General features: G+C 37.8%; 2 protein-coding genes across 2 annotated transcripts; one reads left to right on the forward strand and one right to left on the reverse strand.

Annotated features, from left to right (window-relative positions):
* Nucleotides 1–1,998: 1,998 nt before the first annotated feature.
* Nucleotides 1,999–2,955, forward strand: LOC131901583 (olfactory receptor 51A7-like). The gene has a single exon (XM_059252695.1). The coding sequence runs from the start codon at nt 1,999–2,001 to the stop codon at nt 2,953–2,955; it is 957 nt and encodes a 318-aa protein (XP_059108678.1).
* Nucleotides 2,956–7,477: 4,522 nt separating this feature from the next.
* LOC131901591 (olfactory receptor 51T1) lies at nt 7,478–8,512 on the reverse strand. Its single transcript, XM_059252699.1, has one exon. The coding sequence runs from the start codon at nt 8,483–8,485 to the stop codon at nt 7,478–7,480; it is 1,008 nt and encodes a 335-aa protein (XP_059108682.1). The 5' UTR covers nt 8,486–8,512.
* Nucleotides 8,513–10,441: the final 1,929 nt, after the last annotated feature.

Consider the following 10,441-nt stretch of genomic DNA (forward strand, 5'->3'; position numbering starts at 1 on the left):
AGATAATTCCCAAGAAGTGAAAATCAATACCATTTAGTTATTCAATAAGATAGGATGTATCCTATTCAATAAGATGGGATGTGTCCTATTCAGTAAGATGGGATGTGTCCTATTCAGTAAGATGGGATGTGTCCTATTCAATATAATAAGATATGTACCGTTTGCCAGGAACCGTGCTCAGTTGTGGAAACATCACAGTCACTGTGGTACCCGCTCTTCTTTAAGCGACCTTATTGGCTACCGTGGAAAGCAGACACACACAACAATCACAAGACCGTTGAGGTGCTGTATAGCTACACTATAGTTAGCCGCTGGAGTACAGGGGCCCTGCTTGACGTGATCAAAAGGGAAGACTCTCAGGTGCAAACACTCCTAAGCTCCAGCTGTAGTTGCTGAGGAGATAGTTTACACTGTCCTGAAAGGACCACTTTAGAGGAGAGAGAGTGGCTAATACCCTGATCATGGTTTAGCCACGGCTTCATCCTTTTGGGAGGGTAGCTCAGGTCTCCTAGAAGAGGATTTGTATTCAGTGACTCATTATGAAGAATAAACAATGATGTTTTTCTGTCGGCATAGAGACTGCTTATGAATCTACCGATACTTTAATTACTATCTGCAGTCCCACGGTCCCATAGCCAGTGCCCCACCGTCCACTCAGGCCTCGGCCTGGAGGGACTTTCAGTCCCACAGCTGGCTCTGCTGCAGCCACTATATGTAAGTTTAAACTAAATCTCTATCGTTCCATTTACCAACAAATACTCAGAAGTCAGATGTTGGGATGAAAATCTGCTGGATCAGAGAGGCCAGGAAGCAATCAGCTGACCTTCCTTTTTGACTGGAAACTCAGCAAGAGTCATGTCTCTCCAATTATCCCAAACCAAAAAGAAGCCGAAATTCCAAGTCCCTGCCCTACTCTTTCCTATGTGTCTCTCTATCCATACTCCTGGTTCCTCGGAACTCTCTATGGCTAATTCCAGTCAACTAGTTACTGGCTCCACCCCCTGAGCCAAGATTTATTTTATTTAATTAACACAAACACAGACTTAGGGTTCACAGTGTGATTGAATATCCTGCAAAAAGAACAATCCAAAAGCTTGTAATCTGATTGTAGTTGTGATGAGTCTTATACAAAGACCTAACAACTTAAAGAGGCCCTCACATTCTTTAGACCAAAAAGGAAGTATTGAAATGTTCTATACATATTGGAGGTTCATTTTCCGTGATGAACTTAAGTCAACAAAGATAATATCTTGGAAGTGTGTTGTTAATTCATTTGCCTTTGAAAATGTTCTACAGCTGAAGGGACTTAATTGTCCTATGGTGTCAGAAAAGAGTCTGAGTATCACCCCCATCACTCTCAGTACCTTGCCTCCAACCTTGGTAATCACTAAACTACTTTCTATTTGTGAATTTACTACATGAGTATATATAAAATTATTTACCACCCTATGACACATATATATGACATGATTTTCTTAGATATGCTCTCCTACAACAAAGAGGGATTTTGATTACAATTACAGAAGGTTAATAGTGATTTTCCTATCTGTCTATCTATCTATCCATCTATCTATCTATCATCTATTTATCACACTCTTCCATTATCTTCTCCCTTCCCTTCTCCCTCCCTCCCTCCAGGACCTCTGTACCCCAAGCAGAAGAAAATGAATTATCCCAGATTCTACCCTGACTGTGTATGACTTTTCACTGGAAGTAAATAAAACTCAACATGGCAAAGGGAATAAAGATACAAGTTATTTCTCTTTATGTGTTTTCCCCTGAATGTGCCATGGAGACATAGGATTGGTTGAGGCAGTGATTATATGTTTATTGACAATTAACATGAACAAACTCTCTCACAGTTTGCTTAAAAGAAATGTCTCATTCTTTTGTTTTTAACTGTGTTTTCTCTGTCTCTCAGGCATATATGCTAAAAACAGGGAGGATAATAAGTACCACAAGTTCATGTTAGAAGTGTCACTTCAAATCTCTAAGTAGATGCTTCTGAAGTCTCCCATCATGTCCATTCTCAATTCTTCAGAAATTGAGGTCACCACCTTCTTCCTGATTGGAATCCCAGGCCTGGAGCATGTTCATGTGTGGATCTCTATTCCAATCTGCATCATGTACCTATTGGCCATCCTGGGCAACTGTACTATCCTTTTTGTGATCAGGACTGAGCCCTCACTCCATGCACCCATGTACTATTTCCTTTCCATGCTTGCCATCTCTGACTTAGGTCTGTCCCTCTCCTCCCTTCCCACCATGCTCCGGATCTTTGTGTTCAATGCCACAGGAATCTCCCCAAATGCCTGCTTTGCTCAAGAATTCTTTATCCATGGCTTTACAGACATGGAGTCCTCAGTGCTCCTGATCATGTCTTTTGACCGCTTTTTAGCCATACGCAACCCTCTTAGGTACAACTCTATTCTCACCAGTGCTAGAGTTGCCAAAATGGGATTGGTGTTTCTCGTTAAAAGCATGCTCCTAGTTCTCCCATTTCCTTTCACTCTGAAAAGACTGGAATATTGCAGGAAAAGCCTTCTTTCTCACTCTTATTGTCTCCATCAAGATGTTATGAAGCTGGCCTGCTCTGACAACACAGTCAACTTTTTCTATGGTTTCTTTGTTGCACTCTGTATGATGTCAGACAGTATGTTCATTGCTGTCTCCTATGTGTTCATCCTGAGGACTGTGATGGGAATTGGATCCCACAAAGAGCGCCTCAAGGCCCTCAATACCTGTGTCTCCCACATCTGTGCCGTGCTCATCTTCTATGTACCCATCATTGCTTTAGCATCCATGCACCGCTTTGGTAGGCACAAGTCACCCATGGCCATGATCCTCATTGCTGACATCTTCTTGCTAGTGCCACCTCTGATGAACCCCATTGTATATTGTGTAAAGACACGGCAAATTCGTGAAAAGGTTCTAGGAAAATTAGGTCTAAAGTAAAAATAGGGCAGAGACAGTGACCTGGGTCAGAGTTAGTCGAGATCACCAAGAAGATAATTTCTTTGTATGCAAAGTATTGTCAAAGATTCATCAATAACATTTTTCTCAGACAAGTTATAGGCAGACTCAATCTTCCTAGCTAGCAAAATCAGGTGAATTCAAGTTGATCTGGATAGAGACTCACCATCATCTTTCCTAATCATTTTTTTATAATTAATACAACCAGTAGCCTGAATACTATGTGAACATATGATTCACGTGGGAATTAACAGGTGAGTCAGGAACAGTTATGCAATATGAAACTGAGTTCACTCACTTATATTTTGCTTTACTGTTTACAGCATGAAGTTCCTACTGTCACTTTGAAAATAATTAATATTAGAATAATTTAGAATTATAGGATGCTATTATTCCAATTTAAATCAATTTGAAGCTTTATTTTAGATTATTTTCTTTCTTTCCATTATGTTATTCTTTAAGAAAAAAAAAGGGGAAAAAAACTTTTTCTCTACATTATTTTTGAGCTGCTAATGTAAGGATAAAGAGGGAGGACCATATTATTGGTAAGAATTAGAAAAGACGTAAAGAAGAAGCATGTGGCATTTTTAATCATCTGGCATTTTCATTAACTGTTCTAAAATATCTGTAATGAAATAAAAGATATATAATATATATCTATATTCTAACAAAACAAAAAGCTAAGATAAAAAGCTGAAATGACTGAGTCTCTCAAACAATATTCTTGTTTCCAATTCTACTTTTATTTGTGATTATTCATTGCTAGACAAAGTTAAAAAGTAATGTTTATGATAATTCAATACTTTAAAATTTTTACATAAATTGGAAGAAAATTGTCAATAAATTTCAATGTTTTGTTACTTAAGCTGAACTTGCAAATGATTTTTATTTCAAAGAATCATTTGACAAAGTTATTTTTTCATGGTTAAATACTCCTGGATTTATGCCCCAGGGCAATTTACTGGAGTTATTATTGTTAGATATCTGAACATGACTGACACCCCTGGCTTAATTGGGGAAAAGCATGTGTGCCTCTTCCTAGGTTCAATGCTCAATTGTTTCTCAGTGGCTCCACACGCTCTCTTAGCTATGTTACAATACTTAACTTCAATTTTTTAATTTGTATGTTGTTTCAATTAAAGAATTAGACAAATCATATATACTACTGTGTCTCCAATGGTTGGCTAAAATCATAATCAGAGAAAAAGAGACACATATGCAGAGAATATCTAATTCTTCATATATTATGGTGAGGATCAAACTGATGGCCTTTTGGGTGAACATTCCGTAAACATTCCACCACTACTACATTCTCAGACCTTGGTTTTCTAAGGCATGGCTTCAGTATATAGCTTAGGCTGGTCTTGATTTCACTGTGTAGCCCAGGTCAGCCTCTAATTTCCAGGTTCCATCCTAATTTCTGAGTCTCTAATTCTACGCCCTTATTTTGGGGATAACAGGACTGAACCACTACACTCATATTAGAAAAGCCACATTGTTACAATTGAGAGGTGGGTAGGTTAATGTAAACTCAATAAATTTGCTCCTAAAAATGAGTCATGTTCTATTACACCATAAAGAAATCATATTGTAATCAAGGAATCAAAAAAGAATATTTATACCTCTTTTAATTTTTTGAGTTCAGAAATTCAAATCCCTATCAGATAGATAGACTATTTTTGCACCAGAAGAGTAAATAGGCTTCTAAAAAAAAATCTTTTCCTCTCAGCTTTTTTATAGATTCTATACATTTCCCATCAAGCTTACAGTATTAATTCTTTTAGAATTTACCCAAGTCATTCTAAAACTGAAGTTACAAAAGTGTATGAGTGAATAAACAATAATAACAAATAGAAACTGGGTTTATGTGACAATGACATTTATTAAAAAGCTGAAATTTCTGTTTTTCTTAGTAAATCAATAAAGAGAACAAGCAAAAACATTCAATATCAATGAATCCTGTAAAACTGAACACATGGAGAAATATCACATCATACAAAATAGATTGACTAGTCAAATAACACTGAAAAGACAAATGGCAATCTATTTAAGTATTATAAGTGTAGGTTTGGTATTTTGTCCTAAGGAAATAAAATATATTGAGATGACTTTAAGTTTTATTTAGATTATGAACATACACTTAACTGGGTGGTGGTGGCACATGCCTTTAATCTCAGTACTCACAGGAAGAGGCAGGCGGATCTCTGTGTGTTAGAGGCCAGCCTGATCTACACAGTGAGTTCCAGGACTTAGTGTGAGCATGTGAAAGAGGAGTTCATTACTACTCCTGTTCTACAGTTGTTAAAGCTTAAAAATTAATTTGAAAAAAATCTTTACAAATACCGATATTTCCAAAGTATTTTGTGTTTGAATCTAAGCCCAGAAACTATAAATCCAAAGCATACAACTTTAGACACTACATCGGATTTTCAATAATTATGTTTCCTTCTAAAATTAGAATTGCAGTTTCTAAGGATCTAAGAGTATACTGAGTGGTATTATCAAATACATATTTGTGAGAATTTATTTAGAGAATTACTGAAATATTTAAAGTAGTAACTAGCAACATAAATTATGATTAAATATATGCCACACCGTATTAACTAAGTGATATTCACTAAATTAAATGTTAGGGATTACCTAAAGTTATAGTCCTGATATCAAAGTTCTTACACCCTGGTGGTAGAAAGAATGTTAAATTAATAATTAAATTTACTGACTGAGTGTGGAAACTTTAAGTATACATAAATGAATAATAAATGGCTTATTCTGATGGAGCATAAACCTGATGAAATATCTAAAACACTTGAATGTGCTGCTTAAAAGGAATTAATACAAATAATTTTAATCATAAGTAATGTGAATATTGCTTGGTAATGGTTATCTGAAAAATAGAGTGAGCTAAACAAAGCAGAATCACTACACCATCAATGTCTCTGCAGAACTGTGGAGTTTTCCAGAAAACCGAAACAAACAGAAAAGAGATTAGGGCTGGTGTTCCCTACTTTCCAAAGAAACAGGTAACTCAGCTCAGACTATCTGTTGCTTCACTGTGTTCAGACATGGATTATTCTAGGTGGAAATAAAGTTTCCTAGTTCCAGAAGTGGAAGAAAATTTTAGAAAAATTCTGATGTACTATCAATACCACACTCAAGGCTATTTCATTTAAAAACAAATATCCTTAATTATGGTGGTCTCAAGATGTCAGAATTGCATCAAAACTACTGATTATACACAACATAAAATTACTCATATTTTGGTTAAAATTTATTTATTATGTATACAGTGTTCTGCCTGTACACCTGCCTGCAGGCCAGAAGAGGGCACCAGATCTCATTATGAATGGTCATGAGCCACCATATGGTTGCTGGAAATTGAACTCAGGACCTCTGGAAGAACAGCAGTGCTCTTAACTGCCAAGCCATCTCTCCAGCTCCTAAAATTACTCATTATGCAACACTAAAGTCACTGCATAACCCTACTGTGTCTAGGGAAGTAGAGAATGGAGGCAGCTGGCTAGGTAGAAGGCAGCAACCACTTTCAAACAAAGGCTAATGTCTTGAGGCAGAGTCTGCATTTGCTAGAGAATAAGAATAAGAACCTATCCTAACATGTCCAGGCCATGCAGCAACAATGAAGGCAATATGTAACTTGCTGTATTGTACTAAAGGGAAATATATAAGCAATTCAAATTGTAAAGGCATCACCTTTGTTAAGAAAATAAAAGAGGTTAACAAAAGATATATAAGAGTGCCTTGCAAGGAAACAGGACTCTGATTTGAACTGAAAACAGCATGTAAGCCTTTTCTAGACTTTTTAATTACACATGTCTATGTCTGTGTCTTTGCACAAACAAGTAACTTTTCGTTTCACCAGCAGGAGTGGGAGAAAGAAACCCCATAACTCCCTGGGGAATATAAACCTCAGTGGGGGAAAAGAAGCATTTACTTAGTCAAACACAAAAATATAAACATTATCATTTGTTTCTGCTCTAAATATGCCTGCTTTACTGTACAGTAATTATAGAGATAGTAATTCCACTGGAAGGATTTTGAGGGTTTCTTGTCACGTGTGTGTGCATATATGTGCTGTTGATCCAGGTAAGAGGGCAATTTATGGAAATCAGTTCTCTCCTCCCCAGGGTGGGTTCAGGGGATCAAACCCAGGTCTTCGGACATAACAGCAGGTGTGTCTACTCATAATGCCACCTCACTGTCCATAAAAGTATCATTCTGCAAGTAAGAGTCCAGGTAAGTACTTTAAATATCATCATTTTATGCACTTGCTCACAAATTGGCTTTTAACTGTGTTTTTTTAAGCTCTCATAAACTCAAGGTCATGAGTTCTTTCTCACTCCTGTAATAAAGCTGAAATTTCCTTATTAATCATCATGCCTGGAGATAACACTAACAAATCATCTTCCCTGTTAACCATAACTCTTATATTTTTGGTTGTGAGCCTAGCCTTTAACGGCTGAGCCATCTCTCCAGCCCTAACCATAACTCATGTACTAGAAAACTGTCTCCTTCTATCCCACCTTCCTCTGAGGCTCCTCACACTGTAGTCCCTTGGACCCTTGAATTGGAACAGCCTGTATATGGCCTGGCGAATAACCTTGGTCTTCAAACTGTAAATGATTGGATTCAGCACAGGAGGCAAGAGCAGATACATATTGGCCAAAATACTACAGATCACCCTGGGGGTAGAACTAAAGAGACGGTGTGCCACAGACAGTGTGATCATTGGCACATAGAAAATGGTCACAGCACAGATGTGACAGACACATGTGCTGAGAGCTTTTTGTTGCTTTTTGGGGGCCACAATGCTCAGAACAGTACGAAGGATCAAGATGTAGGAGAAAAGAATGAACAATAAGTCAGTGCCATTCAGGTAGAGCTGAAGAAACATTCCCCAAAAACTGCTGATCCAGGGGTTGGTGTATGTGAATTTGATCACATCTGGATGGAAACAAAATGGGTGGGAAAGTTCTTGGCCTCCCTGAAAAGACACACTGTTCACAGCCATAACTGAAGGAAATATGAAAACCAATTGTCTTATACAGATGATCAGTCCAATCACAAAGCTCATCATCTCTGTGAGGAAAGTAGCATACTTCAGAGGGCTACAGATGGCCATGTAGCGATCAAAGGCCATAGCCACCAACACTGAAGACTCCAGGAATGAGAAGCAATGCACAAAGAACATTTGAATGAGGCAAATTCTAATGCTGATCTCCCGGGCATGAAACCAAAGAACGCCAAGGACAGTGGGAAGGGTTGTGATGGTCAGACCTAGATCAACAACAGACAGCATGGAGAGAAAATAGTACATGGGCTTGTGGAGACTCCGTTCAATGATAATAGCCAACAAGATAACACTGTTTCCCAAGAGTGCAACAGTGTAGAGACCACAAACAGGAATGGAGATCCAGACATGAGCAAGTTCCAGTCCAGGAAAGGCAGTAAGAAGAAAGCTGGAAGAGGAGGACGTGGTGTTATTGAAGATCAGCATCGTGAGTTGAAGACAAACTCTGGGGAAAAAAAGAAGTAATACTAATGTGTGTCATCACATCCTTCTTGCAAGCCCCTATGCTTTTATACATCTTTCTCAAATTACACAACTGTGTTCTGTATTTGGAACTCCCCAGTCTCCATAACATGAAGGGATTAAAACCTCTGATCTAATTTCTACAGCACCTTGGACCATTCTTGCGAGAGTCTAGCCCCATTTTCTTGCTTCTGCTCTCTCTCTTAGATGTTACTATCACTTGCATTTTAGACTCCAAATATCTTCAAAAGCTCTTCTATTGAACTCTGGTCCCAAGTACACACTGTTTATAGCTGAACTTTTGAAAAGTGATTGAATCATAGGATCTCTAAAATCATGGATGTATTAATCCATTTAGATTAATAGGATATAAAGAAGTTAAGGGAAATTTAGGCAATGAGATCTACTCGAAGGAAGTTAGTCACTGAGGATGTACCATGGAGGGATGCATTTTGATCCTTGCCTTTTCCTCTTCTCTGTCACATAGTTGCCATCAAATGAGCCATTTTTCTTTGCCTCGGGCTTCTACCACAGTGTACTGTCTTACCACAGGCATAAGCAACCAAGTCAAGTATCATGGACTGGAGCTGTAAGACTAAATGAGCCTTTTCCCTTTATAAATTATTTATCTTAGGTTCATTCTCATCTTATTTTCCAGATTAGTTCTATCTTGAAATAAAGTATTTTAGATATCTTTCATATAAATGTAGACTATGAAATAATAATAGCCATATTTGTAACCTGATAGGACTTTGTGCTGAGTCACTAAGCTATCTCTGAGTTGTTTGTTGTTGATGTTGTTGTTGTTGTTAGAAGTGCTGCTGAAACAACATTGTTCTTATTAAAAAATTTTTTATTCATTTTACATACCAACCACAGATCCCCTCTCATCCCTCCTCTCATTTGCCCAGCTTCTCCCCAAACCCACCTCTCTATCCCCTCCTCCAAAAAGGTCAAGGAGTTTTTCTAGAGATAACCACACTGCCACTTGTGATACTCACAACACGATGCCGCTATTAATATATGAATTGAGATGTTGCTGTCCAGATGAATCCTTGTAGTTGAATCATGGGTCACCCTTTCCTCACGCTCTCCTAGTCTATTTTTTAGTATCTAGTCTTTATTTTATTTCCTATTGAAATAATTCCAATAAGTCTTCCTTTTCCCACCTCACATATTTGTAAAGTGCCCTCACTGCTCTCTGTTCCTGTTTTCCTGTGTGGCTTCCCAGCTCCACTAAACCATCTAGTTTCTATTCTTCCCTCCTTACTACACTTTTGCACTGTTGTTTCTACGTCTTCCCTTTGAGACCCATCATGTGACTTTGACCCCACTTACTGCAGGTATACTGTTTTAAAGAGTCTTGTCAGGATTTCTGAACATTAATTCTAGAATAATTCGTATTTTCCCTACGTGTCCAACTAACCAGGAAAAAAAAGATTAGTGCTTTTTAATTGCAGACACAAGTCTGTATTGGACCAGCCATACTTGAAGCTAGCATTGGCTTATACAAGAGACAAGAAACAATGACTCAGATAAGACCCACTCTACTCTATTCTTTAGTAATTCAAAGGCTTATATCACTGCCTCCAGCACCAACAGCAGCAGAGCCCAGCCTCTGTAGCTCCCAGATGCTATGAAATTTTCATTTGTCCATATTCTATTTTTTTTCACAATCCACAACATATGTTGACAACTCCAGAACATGCTAAACTGAAAGTTCTCCTTTGCTAATAAATCTTGGGACCACAATGTTTGGACACTGAATTATATTTTTAATTATAAGGCAGAAATGATACTGAAAATTGGTATAAGCAAGTGCTATCCTTTCAATCTGGAGTGTTAGTTTCTTGATAGTTAAGCATGTGAGTCTTACATATCTCAGTGCTAGCTAGTGATACACGATCTGGAACAACAGAA

The sequence above is a fragment of the Peromyscus eremicus genome, chromosome 1 (assembly GCF_949786415.1).
Source record: "Peromyscus eremicus chromosome 1, PerEre_H2_v1, whole genome shotgun sequence".
In the NCBI taxonomy this organism is placed as follows: Eukaryota; Metazoa; Chordata; class Mammalia; order Rodentia; family Cricetidae; genus Peromyscus; species Peromyscus eremicus.

Coding starts and splice junctions, on each gene's coding strand:
- LOC131901591 (XM_059252699.1), bottom strand. CDS start 8,485: ATGCTGATCTTCAATAACACCACGTCCTCCTCTTCCAGCTTTCTTCTT.
- LOC131901583 (XM_059252695.1), top strand. CDS start 1,999: ATGCTTCTGAAGTCTCCCATCATGTCCATTCTCAATTCTTCAGAAATT.